We start from the raw sequence: 21,183 nt of genomic DNA, 5'->3' as shown, positions 1-21,183 counted from the left end.
GCCTACAAAAGGAGATGCTCACCCATGAAAACAGTATAGAGTATGAAAAACCATGAGGGGACTGCCTGGTGAGGGAGACTGGTGAGTGAGGTGAGCAAAAGTTGGTAGAAAGTGAGGAGTGGGGGGGGGGGGGGGGAGAGAGTCTCTCTGCACTCAGGCTTTGGGTGCATCCATGAAATGATGGTGTCAGGCGGTGTCGGAGCTTCTGAACTCCTTCTGAAACATGACAACGCAGTAAAACTGGCGATTGACCAGTGATCTCCTCCCTCAAGAGGGGCTGGACTGCACAGTACGCTCAGGAGGGGCCGTGGAAATCAATGTACGGGGCGGTGCTGCTTCAGCTGGCTGGACACAATGCACCTCTGAAGAAGTGAAGACTGTTTGTTGTTTGTGTAACATTGTACCAAACTCCTGTTCTGATAAACTATTGAGAGTTTGGAGGAAAGTTTTTGACATGCACGATGAAAAGCGTGTTTTTATTTGCAAAAAAACAAAATAAAACTAGATGGGAAATAGAATATTTAGTAGTGTTGCTGCTTTATACCTTCCACAAAGCTCACATTTGTTTTAGCCGACAATTGCAATCCCATATGACTGTTACCTTTTACTTTGTCGTTAATTTCAAAGTCGGGATAGGATTTCCGACAGCACTTAAACTCAGCATATGGCAAATGACTTTGCTCCCTCCTAGTGGAGGAGGCGAAGAGGAGAGGAACACTTAGTTCATCTCCCCACACGGGGGCGCTGCACAACTTGATCTCATTGATGTGAACGAGTGGTGAGTTTGTTTTATTATAGTTATTTGACCTCTGCGTTGATGGGGTACAACGTTCATTTATTTAATGCCACTTTAGACTCCTATTCCACTACAATACAAAAATACATATTTTACTTCTTAACATCATTCAATTTAATTGACATCTATAGTTTCTAATTTTTCAGATTCTGTGATCAGCCTGTAAAATGTGATTATTTTGTACAAAAACGGTTTATAAAGTATGTATATATCATTGACAAATATAATCTAAGTAAGCTGTATATATATATATAACATGTATACATTCATAGACTGTCATAACCACAGACTTCATGTATATAAAGTGACCTATTACAATAATCATTCAATGATTATTTCAATTATGATTTACAAAAACAGTCTGACTTGTAACAGACATTGTATGCTGTTGTTCATTGTTGCTTTTTCATATTCTCCTACTTGTATGCACACAATAGTTAAATGTTTATGTGTTCCTTTGTTGATTTTATTAAATGTCTTTTTCTGTGTCACTGAGAGCAACTTAGCCAATAAAGCTGATTCTGATAAGAATAAAAAACTAAAAACACTAAAATGTGTCTTACATGTGAAGACAGTGAATCTGTAAAATTATCCAACAGTATTAAGATATAACACACTAAGAGCGAGCGTTTTACATAATGATCACATTTATTTTTGATACTTTACATTACATTTTGCAGATGACACTTCAGTACTTTTAAATTGTACATTTGTATTGCAAAACTTGATTATAATGGAGTTTTTGTATTGTACAGTATTTCTACTTTTACTTAAGGATCTGAATACAGTTCTGAACTTATAACTTGACAAATGATTTACTACTAGTTCCAGATGAAATCCACCAAAACTAAAAGTCAGTGAGCCTGTTGAATTGTACAATAATTCACGATCCAATAGTGTCATACAATATGAATAATAACGTAATATAATGAGCAACAAGAACCCTTATGGTACCTTGAGGTAGGTTACATTGTTCTGACAGTGTTTTGACAATTATGAAAACAAAAGGCCAACTAACAGACTCATCTTATGACTACTGAATTACCTGATCACTTATAGTCTCATAATCTGACTCCTAATAACACAATGTGGGCCTGAAATGGTGCTAAAAGGTTAACAACAACAACTTGTACCATTTGTTTCCCTGCTCATGACGACAGGAGCACACATTAAGTAGCATGCGTGGTGCGGCCGAGGGGCTGAGCCCTGAGCACGTCCTGCCGAGCAGACTCAGGAAACAGATACAGCTAACCAACTGCGTCAAGCACACCACTAACAGAGCCGCTGGCAGCGGAAGTAATCCGCATCCAGTCTCCGAAGTAAACGCATTCAGTTAACAGCAAGACAAACCCGACCTAGTCAAAACACACACACGCAATTCTGGCCATATAACGTTACAGCTAATGATGCTCACGTTCCGTCGTAGCGTTAACGTTACGTCTGTTTAACGTAACGTTACGCTGTTACTAACGGTTACTCCTCATACATCAAAGATAGCGAGATTTCTCCATTTATTATTTATTATCATTCACAAAATAACACAAAAGACGTCTACTATCACGCTGTTTGCCTGTTTGCCGCATTGGTGTATTGTACATTTTCTCTTTTGCTCAGTTCACTGACTTAAAAACTGTTTTGCGCGACCGTCGGTTAGTAACGGTTTTATTTTGAACGTTTCTTAACGGAAGTCCGCATTACCGCGTCAGTTAGCTTGACGCTAGTCCGCTAACTTCTGTGTGGTCAGCCAACCGAAGCATGGGGTCCTTTGACTCCTCGTTTTTCACCCGCTAACGCTATCTAAATGATGAAAAATGCAGTATCGAGTGTGATGACATGATCGACATTTTGCTGTTTGATTTTTTTGTTAAAAAACGGTACAACCAGCCTGTGCGTAAACGGCGAACTCTTCTCCGTATCCCTCACCTCCCCGAAACAGCGTCCTGTGAGCTGCTAGCTGTGATGTGATTATGAATAACTACCGTCGAGGGAAGTTATAATTGCCATTATCACAGCTGAATGGATAAAAAAGCGGCTCGTCTGCCTTCATTTACCGGCCGCATGCTGTTATTTTCGCTAGCCTTTTGAGCTCCGCGTCGGGAGGAACCGCTATATATTTTTCTTGGCGGAAATAACAGAAGACAGACCGCATACAACGGCACTGTAGTTCACGTCCGACAATAATAATAAAAAAAAAGATGTCTTTCTTCAATTTTCGGAAGATCTTCAAGTTGGGGCCTGATAAGAAGAAGAAGCAGTATGAACATGTACACAGAGACGTTAACCCGGAGGAGATCTGGGACATCATTGGGGAACTGGGAGATGGGGCGTTCGGGAAAGTGTTTAAGGTAATAACTAATTATTGTATTACATCCGCCTTGTGGGTTTCTAACCTATTTTTTAAGAGTCACTCGCTTCCATTGTGTCTCATGTTGGTCATATAACGTCAAAGTGACAGCAGTGATAGCACAAACCTCGCTCAGGCTAACCTTTTCTAGGCCACTAAACCCTGAGTAATGTGCATTTTTTTTTCGCTTCAACTCCGTGCTATGTCAGCTCATACTGTACTTTTACATGTCACCTGCATGCGAACACCTTCCTGTTGAGGATGTGTAAAGAAACGTAAACCTCAGGGCTGTGTTTAGTGACTGCTTGAACTCTAACCCTCGTTGAGTGTGTCAGGGGCATTTCCCCATTTTGGAGGTTTAAGGAAGGCCCTGTTAACACTGTCAGGTCAACAAAATGACTTTGTGCTGTCATTGAGTTGGCCTCAGTCAAACTGGTGAAGGTGTGGTTCACTTCCACAGAATAACCTACGAGAGATCAGATGAGACACAATATAAACATTAAACACACCCTGAGAGCAGGTGTCCTTAAAGTCCAATGTGTCCCTCAGAGAAACAGTAGAAAGGGACTTTGTTTACAAAGTCAAGGGCAGGTTTGTTTATCCCAGGTGTGTATGTAAATAGTGGTGTAGTAGTGTGATGGTTTGTCACTTTTAAGTGGATGCTATATTTGTTTTGCCAACACACACTGTACATTATAAATGAGGTGGACACAATACCCGCAACAGCAGTACTGTACAATGCAAATTTAATGAATTGCCCTCAAAACAATGCTTGCGGAGCTTTTAATGTTCACTTTTTATAGCGTCACAGTGCCAGAGAGGGGTTGTTTGCTCCTGCGTTTATCTCTGAACGCTACAGTTGTGAGGTGTTTGTGGTTTTGTATCCACTAGCTGTAATCGCCGCCACCTGACGTACGTCTGCAGGTTATCTTGGACTGAGAAACACCCTTTGGAAAGGTCAGCAACATGAGAGAAACTCAGCTCAGCCGCCCACATAACTAAAACCTCTGCTCATACACATCATTTTAATACAACAACTTTTTAAGAAAGAATAAGGAATAAAGTAATAATACAAATCAAACAGACAATTATTAGAGAAGAAATGTAGGCCGTCTAGTAGTTTAGTTTCACATAAAGGTCAGTCTGGCACTCTTTTATCGCAGTAACCTCAGATGAACAGATTTCTCTCTCTGTGTGACTTATGCTGTCCCTTCCTGGAAATCTTGTGATTAAATAATGCAGCTAATGGCCCTGAAATCTTCATTTGCCAGTTTCCAAGTCTTATTAGCTGATTAACTAACGGTGATGAAAGCCAGAAGACTTTCGGGCCTCCTCAGACTAAAACTGTAAACCCGTGTGCACTTTGGTTGGAGTTTGTACGAGTTGCCTTCATGAGGTCACGTCACTGTCAACACAGACTCTACGTATTTCATCAGTTATTTCACAGGCGTTTGATGGCTGCCTCAGTTGGGTGGGGTGACAAAGATTGGCAGCATCGTGTGAACCAGCTGTTTAAGAGGCTGAAAGAGAGAAGAGTCTTAAATACACAACAACACATCAACATAGCTTTGCATCGAAGAGGCGTGTCTTTTTTTATTTTTTTTGGACATCAAACAAACAGCTTACATAATTGTGTTCGCACAGCCCGTCGGTTCACATATTTAGATTGGCATGCACGTCTTTAAATTATGTTCTGCCTATTCAATACAGCTGGAGTGGTGTGAGATGTATGCTTAATATGATCTATTCACATTCAGATGAAAGTGAGGGTAAAATGATGTGTTAGATTGTTGGATTTGTTAATATGACACCCACAAAACTCTCGTTTATTCCCTCAAACCAGGCCAGTATGTAGAGTTCAGTGTAAAATGTCACGTACATAGTGACTGAAGGCCACATTTGAATAGCTCAACGACAGACCGGTTATCTCTGCCCTCTCCATCATGAAGCTAATACTGAAACTGCACGTGTGTTAGTGTCGGCCTGCGTTAGACAGGCATCGACCCGGCCGAACACACAGGGAGTGTGTCGGGTCAGAACTGTGTAAATATAGGGTGTGACACACTCGGCAACAGTTTGTCCTAACACTCCCTCCCTTTTCTTTTTCCTTAACTCCCTCAGATTGTGTCTGTAACCATAAACATTAAGTCCAAAGCTGGCCTTAAAATAACTTCTCAGCTCCTTGTTTGACAGAGTGTGTGGGAATTAGTCTCTTCAGTACAGCCTTAGATTTAGATGATTCAAATCTGTTTCCCTAATCAGAAATCCATTAAATCCTAGATGTTTTTGGTATAAGTTATTCCCACTGTTACTTCACATTTGACATTACAGTAGCTGAATGAAAGAAGGAAGAGGAGGCAGTGAGAAAGGTTGACAAGATCAGCTACTGTTAGAGGTCAGAAAATGACGAGGCGTATTGTAAATATTCAGACTTTAGACGTGTGCTGTGTGGTGTTTTTTTTTCTCTTTCTAATTTTCCCTTTCAGTATATAATAAGGTGTTATTGTAAAGTCTCTGGGAAATGTATTTATAGAGATTGCTTTGACCTAAACAAGCCATGAGGTGTTCCAGTATTTATTGCTCTAGTTTCAAAATGGCTTTTGTATTAAATGACATTTGTGATGATGATGGATGTTATTCCACAATAGCCACTTCACTGCACTGCCTTTAGCAAAGTAAACCGAGCCAGCAGTTTCAGAAAATGTACTTTCTTTCCTAATTTATATGTCGTGCGTCATGAGAATATAATGGCTTTCCTATTTTTGACATCAATGTTGCTTTCAGGCTCAGAACAAGCAGAATGGGACCCTGGCTGCAGCCAAGGTTATCGACACAAAGACGGAGGATGAATTGGAGGATTACATGGTCGAGATCGACATTCTGGCCTCCTGCGACCACCATCATATCGTCAAACTGCTGGATGCTTTCTATTTCGAAGGCAAACTTTGGGTAAGTGAGCAAGTGCTTGGCAGAGAGAACAGTTTTGTTTGTTTTTTCTCCCCCCCCTCATGTGTTGTGTTGCTTTTGATTTGAAGCCAAAGAGACACCGAGGCAGTGAACTAGTCACGCACGGAGACACACAAATTCATCACAAGCCAGTGTTCGTTATGCTGTTTCTCAAAGGACTCTTGTGTCGTTCCATTAAAGGATAATAGCAGTGCATTTTTCCACGTCGCCAACATTTTAAGAGTTTAAAACCAACCATGTGACACAGTCGGAGGCCGGTACGAGGCTGGAAGAAGTCACAGGTCATAATACAAAAACAACCGACCTATTATAGATTTCACATCATTTCATTTAAAAAGACGGATCATGTTTCTGCAGTGTAGGTTAAGAAATGTTCTGATAACAACTGGAGCTTGTGACGTCCAGCTGAATCCTCAATCTGACCTCACACAAATCTTAAGCAGTGAACACGGTTTCTTTACAGTGACATCTTTAAAAGAGTGCTTCATCCTTCTCGAGCTACTCCACTGTGAGCAGAGAGTTGAGTCACAGTGCAGGTTTAATACAGAGTCAGTAGATCTCATTCTGTGTGCAGTAAGAGGCCCCAGAACAATTAAGTCCTGGCAGGTGGTGTCATGTGACCGTCCCTTGTGGACTGGCCACATCTATGGGATGATAATGGAGTGGCTTTGGTGGCTGGAGAAAGTGCCTGTGAATAATTCAGAGCTGCATACAGGTTGTCCCTCTGGTCCTCGTCTTAAAGCAGCATGATCAATGTGTAACTGCCTCCGTGTTTGGTTGAGTTAATATATAATGTGTTTCTTTTTTTTGTAATGTATTTGCGTGCATGATGTTCAATTTAACCTGATATTATGATCAGCAGATTTAAATCCGTGCGTACTTGTTAAACCTGTCAAAATCACTACACCGTAAATTAAAAGCGAGATTCCCACGGCAGGAGAGATTGTTATGCAGAGCAGGAACAACCGCTTGGTTTGTCCTGTTTGTTTCACTTTCTGAATAGAGGGTGGTGCTCGGTTGTAGCTTTGATTGATTTTTGTCTATCATCTGAAACCTCAAGCTGCCAACAACTGGCAGTGCCAGTGAAGATGAAGTGGTGGTCGGGTACATTACATCAGCCATTACAACTGAGGTCAGGAGCTGGTCAGTTTTACATCTCAGTGACAGTAGTGGGGGACGGTCTGTGACCTGGTGCATCCATAGTCATGGATCCCTTTGTCAGACAGCAGCGTGTCAGAAGATTCGTACAAAGCACCACTGCTGAGCATTTCATCATAATGAACATTTATTTGTCTGAACATTTACCGTAGCTTGTGTAGTGTTAAAGTAAATTTACATTGTTTAGGTTTCAACTCCCTGGCTTATTTCATCCATACATTTCCTTTCACAGCTTCCCAAATATAAATAGTATGGTGTAGGTATGTATACGTGGCAGGACTTACACTGTAAGAATGAAATTGACTGTACTGCATATCTATCTCCTAAATATACTGAAGTGCATTGACAGTATGGTGCTACCCAAATGAGGAAATCATTTTTCTTCAGAACATATGATGAAATATCCTGGATGTGAGTCATACACAGACACACACATACAAAGAATAAGATTTTATTTTGTAAAGATTAAGATGACCAACCAGCACGACCTGCTCTGCACACTTTATGCTTAAACATCCTGCTGAACAGGTGCATCTTAAAGAAACTATAAGGAGATGATCCCAGTCACTGTCTCCAGCCTGCGACTACAATCTCTACTGACGTTTGTAGCCGAGAAAGACCGACACACAAAGATTGTCCTGAAATGGAAAAGAACACGTCTATAGAGGAAGCTCACCGTGCCTCTTTTGTGACTGATCGATTGGCTTCTTGGAATGTTTCCACAGCTTAATCAATAACATTGAATAGGGGTCTGATGTCTTTCCTATAAAGGTCGTATTGTTCGTCTGCCTCGCATAACACAAGTTCCTCCCTCAAGCAAACTGTGTGCTGTAAAAGGGAGTTGACTGACTGACTTCATTGCATTATAGTACACATTCATTTTGTTCCACTTTGTTTTGTTTTACTGTTGCAGATTCTGATTGAGTTCTGTGCGGGTGGTGCGGTGGATGCCATCATGCTGGGTAAGTCCCTCATTCATTGAAGGAAACTGAAAATTATTATAAAGCACTGGAGCTAAGAAAAATCTTTGCTCCATCGTTGAGTGCCAACTCTTTTTATTCCATCCAGAAGCCTCTGTGGGATTTTTTTCCCTCTCCCCAGTTGAAGCAGCCTTTCTAACTGTGTAATTATTGTAGCTCAGATTTCAGGGAGTGGTTAGTCCACTTCTAATGCGTTCAGTTTCTCTTTCTCAAACCTTGAAGACCTTCCCACTTTTTCTTATGTGTACCAATTCATTCACTCTGTGGATACATTCTGCTCTGTGGTCTGACTCACCTAGAAAAACACTTTTCTTCCCCCAGATTTGTCCAGTCATACATGCTGGCTGGTGTCAGGGTGGAGTTTTGTCCTCCAGTTGCTATTGGATACCACCAGGCCATCACATCTTATGTTGATATATCCAAATGACTCAGTCTGTGTGTCTAAAAATCTCAAAAGCCCCACTAACAACATATTTTAATTATGTGTGCGAATGTTTATCGACAGAACTGGAGCGGCCCCTGACAGAGCCACAGATCCGTGTGGTGTGTAGGCAAACCCTGGAGGCCCTGTGTTACCTCCATGAAAACAAGGTCATCCACAGAGACTTGAAAGCCGGAAACATTCTCCTCTCCTTGGATGGAGAAGTGAAACTGGGTGAATATCTTAACCTTTTAGCTGTTGCAATATTTTAGTAAATGTGAAGGATTATTCAGGAAAAGATCACTCACGGTCCAGCTAAGCACACTTACTCACTTTAGAGTACTACACAGAACAATAGCTGATTCATTGTTGATTTCTCTCTCAGATAAATGCCCTTGGTGGCCATCCTGAACCCTCCTGTAGGGCCAACACTAATAGGCTTAAAAAGCTAATTAATAAAGTCAGTTGTGGATCCCTTCGCCATCAGTGTTGTGGCAACCAGCTGAGCAATTTGACCTCGGGGATAGTGGTGACAAGTGCACAACACAGTGTTTACGTATGATAAAACTGGAATGAGTCAAACAAAAAGATGTGTTTTCTGTAGCCCTAAAGGAGAGAATATTTTTTATACACCACTTATGCTTTGGAGTTGGTGATTCGTTGAACTTGTTACATAATATTCCAGAAGTAAATGTTGCTGCTGTAGCATCCATAGCTGCTGGCTCCCTGATGATTCATGTTCATGTAGGCAGAGGGTCAGGACGCAGCCTGGCAAACAATAATTATCAAGCAGTCACCAGGGACTTAATGATAGATCTCTCTTTCCCTCCAGTGTGTACATTACAAGAGAGCGGGCTGAAATAGTTGCACAGGTGACAATACTGCTCGGAGTGATGATGGACCTTACAAGCATTATGAAAGGGAGATTGAGGCTTTTCTGTCTACGTATAGGGGTCATATGTAAAAGCTTGGAGCAGGTTAGTTAAGCAAAAAATGTGATGTGATGTTGTTTTATATCTTTGAAGGATTCGCAGTACAGAAAATGTCACTGTTTAGTTTGATGCACTGATGAAAAGGGTCGTAATTATTTTCTACTTTCAGCTGATTTTGGGGTGTCTGCTAAAAATACCAAGACGTTACAGAGAAGAGATTCTTTCATCGGCACTCCGTATTGGTGAGTCATACAGCCTGCATAGAAGAGGGCTTTCACCCTTTTCCATCAGATAATTGTCTTAGCGTGTCCCACAGCTAGGGGTGATTATTTGTCTATGCGGCGGCACAAAAAGCTGTCATGAATGTGTGATAATAGAAAAGGCCTCATTCAGCATTTTGGATGCACTCAAGTGTTGGATGACCTCAACTTTAAATAGGCTTCCTATCTTTTAAATTCCAGACCGAATTGCCCACACATACTATTTCATTTTATTTTTTCATCATTCATTTGACCTTTGTGGTTCACAAAGATATCAAGCAACATGCCTGAATGCATACATTAACTTGCAGTGGAATTAGCTTAATGCAAACCCACTTCTAATTTTGCAGGATGGCCCCAGAGGTGGTAATGTGCGAAACTTCCAAGGACCGTCCGTACGACTACAAGGCCGACATCTGGTCCCTCGGGGTAACCCTGATAGAGCTGGCGCAGATTGAGCCACCTAACCACGAGATGAATCCCATGAGAGTGCTGCTGAAAATAGCCAAGTCCGAGCCGCCCACACTCATGCATCCCTCTCGCTGGTGAGATTGTGTGCTGGTGATAACTAGAGAGGTGGCACTGGAATGCTTCCGGACTAGATATGTTGACTGTTTAATGTGTGAAAGCTTGGTGAATTGTTAATACTCAACTGAATGGCCACGGGGGGAAGCGGGGGTATTCATTTTATTCCCTCAAAGCAGGACCTAGGGACACTTACTCTGGTCTGTGGTCAGCAAACTGATTCCTTTTTTGTTTATTCTTGTAAGGTCGCCAGAATTCAACGACTTTCTGCGGAAAGCCCTTGATAAGAATGTGGACAATAGGTGGAGTCCAGTACAGCTGCTACAGGTGAGCGGCCCTGCTGTTATCTCTCTCAGTACATAACCATCTACGCAGCTTACAAATTAACCCAAAGAATGCATACACACTTAACCCATGAAGACCGGAGGCACATGTTGCTACTGGCCTGAATAAAAAAAGAATCTGTCATATTTTCTTTGTTTGTTCTTAGATTTGATTAAGCCTGACAGTTGGTGAAGGATAAAGATTTTTATTTCATGTTGATGTCTTGTGTCCCTGTCCATCTATGTAGCATCCTTTTGTCACCAGTGTGACTGATAGCAGACCTCTCAGAGAGCTCATCGCAGAGGCCAAAGCTGAAGTCACAGAGGAGATTGAGGATAGCAAAGAGGAGGAGGAGGAGGAAGAGCCTGATACACCTGTGGTATGTAGTTTTATTGGTGTATATATATATATACATATATACCTAGTATCATATTTTTTCTATCCTTTTCTATCACTCACTGATGTGTGATGATGTTGTGATTTCTCTAACTGTTGGCTCAGGCGGCTCCTGGCCACAAGCGTGCCCCTTCAGATGCCAGCGTGGCCAGCTCAGAGGATGACAAAGTCCCACCAACTCCCTCCACACTGGAATCTGTTACAGAAAAGACAGAGGCCGAGCCCGCTGAGGACCGGATCAGTGATAAGCTCTCTGATGAAGGACTTGGAACAAGTGAAGTAGACAAGACAGAGGAGGAAAAAATCAATGAGGTGTCTGATGTCAGTAATGAAGACCTGGCACCTGGGCTAATAGAGCCCTCCAAGGACGTGATCTCACAAGATCCAGAGCCTAAACCAGAAGATGGTCAGGCTTTGGAGATTCCTGTAGTGTCGCAGCCAGAAGAGCCTGTAGATACAGCGGATACCCAAGAACTTGTCACAGACGGTCAAGAAACAGAGGAGGAACAGAAGGAGACGCAAGAAGGGAAAAAGAAGGATGAACCTACCCAAGTAATAGAAGAAGCAATAGAGGCAGAGGAGGTGAAAGAAGAAGAAGAAAAACAAGTAAGTACAGAAGAATCCAAAGAGTCACAAGAGCAACCTGAAGATGCACCAGAAGAACCAGAATCCATACGAGGAGAAGTGGCACAAGTAGAAGAAGAAAACAAAGAACCAGATGAGGAGATGCATCAGTGTGTTACAGAAGAGAGAATAGAAGACACAGCTAAAGACACAGTTGTAAACATAGACACAGAGAATATAGAATCAAATGTAATAGGCACAAATATAAATGGAGTCACAGACACAAAGTCAAGTGTAGACGAGTCCCTCGCTGAGGTTGTGTTGGAGAAGGAAGCCATAGAAAGTCAGCCAGAGGAGAAGCCTGAGGATAAAGTCCCTGAGGAGGCAGAGCAGCCAGAGCAGGACAGTCATCCCCACAAGGATGAAGTGGAGGTACAGGCACCAACTGAATCCACAAATGGAGTCAGTGATGAAGCCAAAGACACCTCTGAGGATTTAGAAGAAGTGGTCCCGTGTAAAGATGTCCCTGTGAAGGAAGATGAGGATAAAGCCACTTGTGCAGATGAGAGCGTTTCCCAAGATGCTGTCTCTGTCCCAGAGAGTGAAACAGACTCAGAAAGCAAGATCGAACATGGAAGCCCTGCTGTGATCAAGCCAGATGTGGAGAAGGACTCTGACTCTGGAAGCAGCTCTGCTGCTGATAGCAACAGTCTTGACCTCAATCTGTCCATCTCCAGCTTCCTGTCCAAGAGCAAAGAAGGGGGCTCTGTGTCCATGCAGGTAATATAATAATAATAATGATAATAATAATAATAATGCGTTTCTCTTTCACAGCCTCAGTTAAATTATCAACACTATTTCGATCATTTAAGCCACAAAAACATCCCTGTTTCATTTGTAGGAGTCAAAACGTCAAAAGAAGACTCTGAAGAAGACGCGTAAGTTCATGGTGGACGGTGTGGAGGTCAGTGTGACAACGTCAAAGATAGTGACGGATAATGACACAAAGAGCGAGGAGATGAGGTTCCTAAGGTACGTCTGCATTCAGTCTGCTTACCATACTGTGGGTCTAAATATGTGACATGGCCTATTTAACATGCCTGCCTTAAATAGTTCTCGTTCACTTCACAACTCCCACAGCTTTTTACAAATGCCAGATGGGTTATCTCCCGTGATGAATGCTGCATTATGTTACTGTCATCTCACATGTTGCCTTTTAAAGACCTGAGACATGCTGCTCCAAATGTTTATACAAGTGCTGTCTGACGTGCTGTTGGGTTCATGACTTTATGTCAGTAATGCACAGAGTGAACATATATCAAAATATGAACTACTGATTCACAAAGCAGGAAAATAATAGTATTCTATTAAATATTAAAGGGAGATTAATATTGTAATAAATTTGAAAGTGAACATAACTAGGAAATGAAACAAACCATAAAATTCCATCTCAGAAATAAAAAAAATAGCTTGTTTTGTGAATTAAATCTCATCAATGAGAAACAATTGAATATGAAGTAATTGAATGTGGTGGCACCCTGACTGCACTGCTGTGTGTGTGGTTTCCTCAGGCGGCAGGAGTTGAGAGAGCTGCGCCTCCTCCAGAAAGAGGAGCAAAGGGCCCAGCAGCAGCTGAGCAACAAGCTGCAGCAGCAGAGAGAGCAGATCTACCGGCGCTTTGAACAGGAAACTACTGTGAGTCAGTGTGTTCGTATCGCAGTGGTGCTGTGTTTTTCTCATTTGGCCGACTCCCAGGAAACAAGCTGCTTCAAAGTTGATCTAAATCTGACAGAGGGACGCACATGAAGCATGTAGTCTCTATCACTTGTCATGCACTCATTCATCATTTCTACCATAATGTGCAGATTCTCTTATAGTCAGGTTGAAATAACACCATATTAATATATTTTACAGTTAATCTTCCCCTCCCTCCTAAGCAATAAAGGCTTAAAACTATATAATCTTATAATATTTAATAACTTATAAACACATATAGCCATGTTGTCATGCTGAAGCCACTGTCTCTGATTCTTTCTGTGCAGGCTAAGAAGCGTCAATACGACCAAGAAGTGGAGAATCTTGAGAAGAAGCAGAAGCAGACCATTGAGCGCCTGGAACAGGATCACACCAGCCGGCTCCGAGACGAAGCCAAACGCATCAAAGCGGATCAAGACAAGGAGCTCTCCAAGTTCCAAAACATGCTGAAGAACCGGAAGAAAGAGGTATGGCCATGCATGACTGTTTGTGCATGGAAGTGCCTTTAGTGGGCCGATTAGCTCTTAACTGGGGTAGCCTGGGGGCCATAAGCATTTGCATGTCATAGATACGAGCTGTTTAATGGTGCATGTGTTTAGCAACTTAGCCGGTGGCATACTTGGCTGTGTCATATTAATCCTATGGGAGTGGTGTGTCTTGCTGTTCTGCTTGGGTACTATATGTGTGCAAATGATAGCAACACACACACTGTTCTATCATTCCTAGATGCTGCTAGCTCCATGTTGTTGTATTCATTATTTATCAGCCCTGAGGCTTCTGATTGCCTCCTAAGCAACGTGCTGCTGAGTCTATTTTTAGAGAACGATTAATAAAAGTTCGGTTTCAGGCTAAGCATAAAACCTTATCGTGAAGGTGTGCAGGGCTTCTTACAAAAACATGCTGGATATTTACTACCGCTCCTCTGCTTGGCAGCCGTAAATGCTTTGTTGGATGTTTTGGGTACGCTCGCAGTTTTTATGTTTTTTGCTTTATGCAGCTCTTTTACGGCAATAGTGCCGATTGGCATTCATTGTGCAATACGATGCCTTGGTGGTTGTTGCTCGCAATTTGCTTTCTGGGCCACTTAAAGGATTTTCATTGTGCAGGTGAGCTTAAAAGTGGTTGCTTCAGCCCTCAGTTTTGTACTTTGTTGTGGTTGTTCAGCTGCAAAAATATAAGCTATTACTTATTGATAAAAAATGTGTATTTTTTCTGTTGTATTTCTTATTCAAAATGTACTGTGATTGTGTATTTAACTAACCATGTCTCTTGTATGAGTGTGTGAGGTGGCTTTGGTCATGGGATGGCCGACTTTTGAAGATTTGTTTATGAGTGGTGTTGGGCTCATTTGGGGAAATAATGAAAGAGTCAGAGTAACTGATATGGAGTCATCTTTAACGTTAATATTTAAGGAATCAAGGAATTTATTGTTACATGTATTAAAAAAGGTCAGCTGTGCCTCATACAATGAAAAAACATTTTTGTAGACGTACTTAATCTCTTAAGGCATCCGAGAAAAAAAGTAGCTTGTTGTGCCTTAGACTGGGACAGCAATGTTTACAATCATAGTGGAGGTTATTTCCCCCTCTCACTGTTTGTGGCCTCTCTTTTAAAGCTAATCTACCCATACACAGACTGCACAGTAGCTCAATGGTGTTAAATGCTGAGCTGTAGTCTATGAACAGTCTGCATCGTCCACACATCTGAAGTGGGTGAAAGAGCACCCGGTAAGGTATTACATGTGAACGTTTTTCAAAGTATTTAATTTTCACCAAAGAGCTTAAGACGTGGTGCAGAAGATTTCTTAGCTCCAGGTGTGATCGGTGTTCTTTTACAGCACGTAGAAACCAACAAGAACCGTTTAATATTTGGTAATGTGCAGTTACAAAATGAGAGACGAGATGATTCCAGCTCAGTTACTGTTTTTTAATTTCTAGAGGCAAACTAATCATCTTGATGGCTGTGGGACTTAATTGAATGCAAAGAGATACAGAGGGAGCTGATTTTGTGACTAACATCTTCTGCCATGTAGCAGTCAAATATTTCTTTGACTTAACTCTAACTGGTGCAGTTCAAACTTCCATCTCTGAAGTGCTCTGAAAAACTACTAATCAAACGACTGACTGACTGTTTCAAAGGAGCGTCATAGTCAGGCCATGGGAATTACGCATGTTGACTTCCAATCAGTCGGTGGCTAGATGCAGTATCTCTTCTCTCAAAGTGGGCCGTGCATGTCTTCTACTGTTGTTGGCCAGCTTTGTTAGATTTTCAGAATATACCATCAACCAGTTTGTGCACACACACTTTAGGCCAAACAGGAAGTTGGACAGTCACCCAAACATATGAGAAAAGAGCTCATGAAACGCGTAAAGGAGGACCTATCGCTCCTTAAGACTGCAGAGGTAAACCATCACTCGCTGTCTCTTACTCTGTGAAAGAGTGAGATTGCTCTTTCTCTCTTTTTCTCCTTTTCCCTCTCTCCTTTTAAACCTCATTCATTCATATTCACACAAACAAAGAATCGCTGTGTCTCTAATCGCTCTCTTTTTGCTATCTAGTGCACTGTAATGGTATAATAATAATAATAATAATATTTATTATATTATACTTAGTCCTCTCTGATAGTAAAGTGAACATCATTGGGGTTTTAACTGTTTAAACAAGACATCGTGGTAGACATTTAACTAATTACTGACAGTTCATAGATCAGAAAATAATCAGAAGAATAATCTCTTGTAATAAAAGTTGTTAGTTGCAGCCCTAACAAAGCTAAAACCACAGATTTGATCCTTTAAAAAAAAGCCCACAATGGAGCATGTATACTACTGTTAACCAAAACATCCCACAATGCAATTCTTCCCCTTTTTAATGCTGAGATTACTGATGTGAAAATGACACTTATGTCACGGTACACTTGTCGGTGGTGAAGCTCTCGTGTTACCACTCACCATAGAGTGTTTACCGTGTGGTGAACAGTGAATTAATGAAGGACAGAGCAATTGCAGACACAGCTATTGTTTCCACAGTAGACCTCTGTACTGAAAGCCCTTTCCAAACTTTCCTGTTTTCCTGTGCATCTTTTATGAATTAGACATGAGTCATGCGGACAAAGGCCTTCTTTTCTTTTAAAGGTAACTCTGATTATTAACACTCCATCAGCCAGTAAGCATGGAAAGTAACACAGCCCCTCTTCCGCAAGCTGGATTAAACTCAAGTGCTGGAATTATGAGCCACTTTCAAGCATGGAAAGAGTATTAATAACTAATAAGTGACTTTCGCTGTGCGCCTTAAACTCACCGATATTCCCAAAGTAGGAAAGGGCCATCTCTTACATAACTTAAGAAGAATCAGTGTCTGTGTGTGTGTGTGTGAGAGAGAGAAAGAAATCCTCAGCTTGCTGTGTGCTGTGTGTCCCTGATCAGGGCGAGTGCGCTGTTTGCTCTCCTCCGCAGGCAGTGGCCCAGGTTATGATACAGTCTTTTCAGTTGTCCTCATGCGCACTCTTCAACGCTCAGATGCAGGATGTAAGTCCCCCCACCCTACCTGCTCTGTTTCTTTCCGTCTCTGGCCCATACTTAGATGTGAGCGAAGGTGTGTGAGGTGACAGGATAGTTTTAGTTTAAAAGAACGACACATATAAGCATGGGCAGTGTTGTGGTTTTTTTTGAGTGTTGTCATCACTGTGTTTGTGCAGTGGTTCTCTCTTCCTCTCCTGCTCAGTATTTTCCCTCACCAATCCACAAATGTTCTACATCTAGTCTCTATATTTATGTGGTATTTATGCTGTATTACATCGTTTGCATCAGACTAGGTTGAGCCTGGGAGTAAACCTGTACAGCACTCTTTCCCAGAGGTGGTGTTGTTGTTGTTGTTGTTGTTGATCCCCTTCTGTCTGGATCCATGTTTGTTTCTGTCAGCCAAGGTCCAAATAGACTGACTGCCTTACAGGATGGATGTAAAAGTCACTTGTATTGTGCACAATTAGGTTACGGTATCACATCTTAACCCGTTTAATTTGGATTCAGCAGTGTAATAACAACGCTTGTCAATTTTTCTATAGGTAAAGTGAATTCTGTGTAATTATATAATCGAACATGCTTAATCGTAGTTAAGTAATGGCAGCACATAACCTACAATTTGCCACCAGCGACGGATTAGACAGCTAAAGAATAGATTATTACGTCTTTTTAAATTATGTGGAAAGTTAGAAAAGAAATTTAAATGAATAGACGACTCTGGCTGGTTCTGTAATAAGTCATGCATAATGTAGGCTCTGCTCTGGACAGTGTGAGCGTCAGTATCGATGTTGTCTTACATAAAACTGAATCTGAAACTTTACTGAACTGTTAACTTTTCTTTCTTTCTCTCTTCACCTCCATTGTGGATCGTTGCCATCCATGATCTCTGAGTGTCTTCTCTTCTGATTCCAGTTGATGATGTGACTTCTTTAGTGCTCTGTGTCGTACTGAACTTGAAGTGGTTGACTTGACTAGATTATATCATTTTAGGCAGTTTTCATACTACGATGCATTCGTACCGTGACATTTTATTGTGCTGTCTCTCTCTGCTCTTGGCTGTCCCTCTGCATGACGGCTTCCTCTGGCTGTTTCTCACTGCTCTTCCTCTCTCTGGCGCCTCAGGAGCAGGAGTTCCTACAGAAGCAGCAGCAAGAGCTGGATGGAGCTCTAAAGAAAATCATTCAGCAGCATAAACTGGAGATCACCACTATTGAGAAAGACTGCCTCAACCACAAGCAGCAACTGATGAGAGGTAGGAAATGGAGGAAGAACTACTTGACAGATGAAATCAGCCCTTTTACTGCAAAGTCACATCTTAACATTACTGCTCACCACCTCCAGAGTATACTGTCATATATGAATGTGCATTTCCTGTTAGAGTTAACTGTAATTTATTTCAGTGTGATATAAAAACCATACAACAAAAGCATTTGATCTGAAGCTGTTTTGTTCTAATCGTGCTGGTGAAAAATGTGGTCACACTTCTGGTTCTGGTTTCCTGCCAACACACAGGCACCACACCAGCACACTTGTTATCAATCCCTGCTTAGATCACATTACTAGTACATTTGACAAAACAGGCAACATGATGTGACTGATTATCTCTCAAGCATCAAGCATCCTGTGCAAGTTTCAAGTCTCTAAGCTCATTTTTAGAACAGACATGAAAACAACTTGAAAGGTTTTTTTTTTTGTTTTTTTTTTTACATTTGACTCAATTTCAACTAGTAACAGAGAGTGTGTGTGTGTGTGTGTGTCAGTGACTTCACTACTGAGTGTGACATGCAGACAGATGAGAATACAGACGTGCTGTTTGGGAAAACATGTTACAACCTGTCTGACTTGCTGCCAGTATTGCCCTTCTGTATCACTCGTCACCGGCTAACATGCAGGTACATGTTAACTGCTAACTCATACTTGTGTGACATTAAAACATGACATGTTTATGTGTGTGTGTTTTTTAGCTCGAGAGGCAGCCATGTGGGAGTTGGAGGAGCGCCACCTGCAGGAGAAGCACCAGCAGCTGAAGCAGCAGCTGAAAGACCAGTACTTCCTGCAGAGACACCAGCTGCTGAAGAGACATGAGAAAGTAAGAGAAATCTTCTCAGAGAGAAATGTGCTCTATTATTCAAATATGCCTGCTGAACACTTGCATGTGTGTATTTTATAGGAAATGGAGCAGATGCACCGCTACAACCAGCGGTTGATAGAGGAGATGAAGAACAAACAGACTCAAGAGAGGGTTCGTCTGCCCAAGATTCAGCGCAGCGAGGCCAAGACCCGCATGGCCATGTTCAAGAAGAGCCTCCGCATCACCGCCACAGCATCCGTCACCCCGGAGCAGGAGAGAGAGCGGATAAAACAGGTACAGACGCTGTGGTTGTTTCACAATATCTGCTTGTCATGTTTATGGACTTGGACATGCATGGTCTTTTTTTTTTAGCAACCCTATGTTGCTCGGGCATACGGTCACACCTAGAATCTGCCCCATACAAACACAGTACTCTCAATAATCCCTGCCTGTCTGGATCTCAAACCAGCAACATTCCTGTCTCCATTTCACAAGCTTCACTGGCTCCATCATTCTCAAAATGTTGTTTCAATTAAGTTTTGTTGTGGAGGAACTCTCAAACAGAAAGTGTTAGTCAGTAAACAGTAGGGTTGCCTGACACAAACAGATCTGTGCAAAGCAGAAACCGGTAACACCGCCTGAAGCATGAGCACGCCACCGTTCTGCAAAAAAGACAAATCACGTAATACCTTAATGTGGTGCAGATTACGTTACAGTGGTCTCTTGTTTTTTGGTCCAGTTTGCTTCTCAGGAAGAAAAGAGGCAGAAGAACGAGAGGCTCCACCAACACCAGAAACACGAGAACCAGATGAGAGATCTGCAGCTGCAGTGTGACTCAAACATCAGGGAGCTGCAGCAGCTACAGGTGGGGCCACAAGCACGCACACATTTCTTTATCTGTTTACATGTTTTAAACCACCACTTTTACCATTGAGCTTGCTTGCTCATGTATGGTGACTTGGAATGGATGCAACAGGAGAACAAGCTTTAATAACCTAGATTATCAGTAGTGGACTGGGGCTGTAGAAGGATCAGCAGAAAAGTGTAACTACACCTTGAATTCGGATAGCTCCCTCCTTCACAGCAAATTTTAGAAATGCTTCACAGACCTGCAAACAACAGTGAGTGAGCACAAGTCCAAACCACTGCACCAAAATACAAAAATAACAAGGAGACATTAGAAAAAATGAGCATAAACTCCTATGAATGCTGCGTCTCAATCAGTACGCATTTTAAAATGAGCACAGCGGTTTCACGAGACTCAAAGCGAGGCTGGGGAGGTTGGGCCGGCCTCCTCTGATTAGAGGAGTAAACGGTAACTCTTTTTTTATATAAATGTCACAACATAAGTTAGCCCCAAACGGTAAACTCTTCAGTATTGGCCTTACAAGGTTCAGAGTGGACTTAAAAAACGGGGTTGTGTCGAGCCTTTTTCAACCCACCAAGAGGCTGGTTTTATAACTTTAGTAAGAATGTTAATATTAACACCAGCATTGATGTGATAGTTTAGTTTACAGCTAAAAAAAAAAAAACATTTTTTAGGGTTGATACCTCTTTACTATATTTCCAGGTGGCAGACGCTAGTAAGCCGTCAGGAGTACAGGGATGTTATTCATTAATCCTGGAACGGCGGCTGTTTTAACCCACATTTTCTTACAGAATGAGAAATGCCACCTACTGATTGAACATGAGACCCAGAACTGAAGGAGCTGGAATGAGGGAGCACAAGCCAAGAGATAAAGGAGGTGGAGAGAGAAGCTGAGACCCAGAAGAACGGTATATTTAATATCCATTTTACTCTTTGACTTCAGAACTTATCTTCTTATAAATCTCTCTGCAGTTCATACTGGAATGAATGGTCCAAGTAATCTTCAAAGCGGCTGACTAAGTTGTTTGGATCTGCTTTCCCCCTGCAGGCGTTTAGAGGGAGGAGTTTCACACGGAAGCTCCAGGAGCAGGAGGTCTTCTTCAAGATTTAGCGGCGAATCCGAATGCCTTAACCCGACCACCCAGAGTCGAGTCTCCGAAATTCTACCCCATCCCGAACCTGCACAACTCCGGTTTATAGCCTCGTGTCTGTCTGTGCTACGAAACGGACTCCTGTCAAACTTAGCTGCACTCACAGAACCTCTTTTTGTGGGGAGGACATCATCCCCCTCCGTCAGATCTCTT

At 41.9% G+C, this 21,183-nt stretch overlaps 2 protein-coding genes across 6 annotated transcripts in view; one reads left to right on the top strand and one right to left on the bottom strand.

Annotated features, from left to right (window-relative positions):
* sh3pxd2ab (SH3 and PX domains 2Ab) overlaps window positions 1–199 on the bottom strand; it is a 51,841-nt gene extending 51,642 nt beyond the window's left edge. Inside the window, exon 1 of the mRNA XM_035663083.1 lies at window positions 1–199. The gene's annotated coding sequence lies outside the window, so the exon portion shown is untranslated.
* Window positions 200–2,507: 2,308 nt separating this feature from the next.
* The window catches only part of slka (STE20-like kinase a), a 21,940-nt gene continuing 3,264 nt past the window's right edge, over window positions 2,508–21,183 (top strand). Inside the window, exons 1-18 of one of the 5 annotated variants that reach the window (XM_035663512.1) lie at window positions 2,508–3,141; window positions 5,925–6,089; window positions 8,179–8,227; window positions 8,751–8,900; window positions 9,768–9,840; window positions 10,209–10,403; window positions 10,629–10,710; window positions 10,955–11,086; window positions 11,209–12,447; window positions 12,569–12,699; window positions 13,239–13,362; window positions 13,710–13,889; window positions 16,845–16,946; window positions 18,063–18,192; window positions 18,905–19,029; window positions 19,111–19,305; window positions 19,751–19,876; window positions 20,671–20,732. In XM_035663512.1, the coding sequence (XP_035519405.1) occupies window positions 2,992–3,141; window positions 5,925–6,089; window positions 8,179–8,227; window positions 8,751–8,900; window positions 9,768–9,840; window positions 10,209–10,403; window positions 10,629–10,710; window positions 10,955–11,086; window positions 11,209–12,447; window positions 12,569–12,699; window positions 13,239–13,362; window positions 13,710–13,889; window positions 16,845–16,946; window positions 18,063–18,192; window positions 18,905–19,029; window positions 19,111–19,305; window positions 19,751–19,876; window positions 20,671–20,715 (3,393 nt within the window). In that variant the 5' untranslated portion in view covers window positions 2,508–2,991 and the 3' untranslated portion in view covers window positions 20,716–20,732. Of the gene's footprint in view, window positions 3,142–5,924; window positions 6,090–8,178; window positions 8,228–8,750; window positions 8,901–9,767; window positions 9,841–10,208; window positions 10,404–10,628; window positions 10,711–10,954; window positions 11,087–11,208; window positions 12,448–12,568; window positions 12,700–13,238; window positions 13,363–13,709; window positions 13,890–15,731; window positions 15,825–16,844; window positions 16,947–18,062; window positions 18,193–18,904; window positions 19,030–19,110; window positions 19,306–19,750; window positions 19,877–20,670; window positions 20,733–21,183 lie in introns of those variants that run through there. The other 4 variants (XM_035663508.1, XM_035663509.1, XM_035663510.1 and 1 more) reach the window with 4 other exon arrangements.

This window comes from Morone saxatilis, unplaced genomic scaffold, assembly GCF_004916995.1.
Source record: "Morone saxatilis isolate NCDOM2014 unplaced genomic scaffold, NCSU_SB_2.0 Contig19, whole genome shotgun sequence".
Classification (NCBI taxonomy): Eukaryota; Metazoa; Chordata; class Actinopteri; family Moronidae; genus Morone; species Morone saxatilis.
Note: the sequence above shows the minus strand (reverse complement) of the source record. Positions and strands in the feature narration are given on the sequence as shown.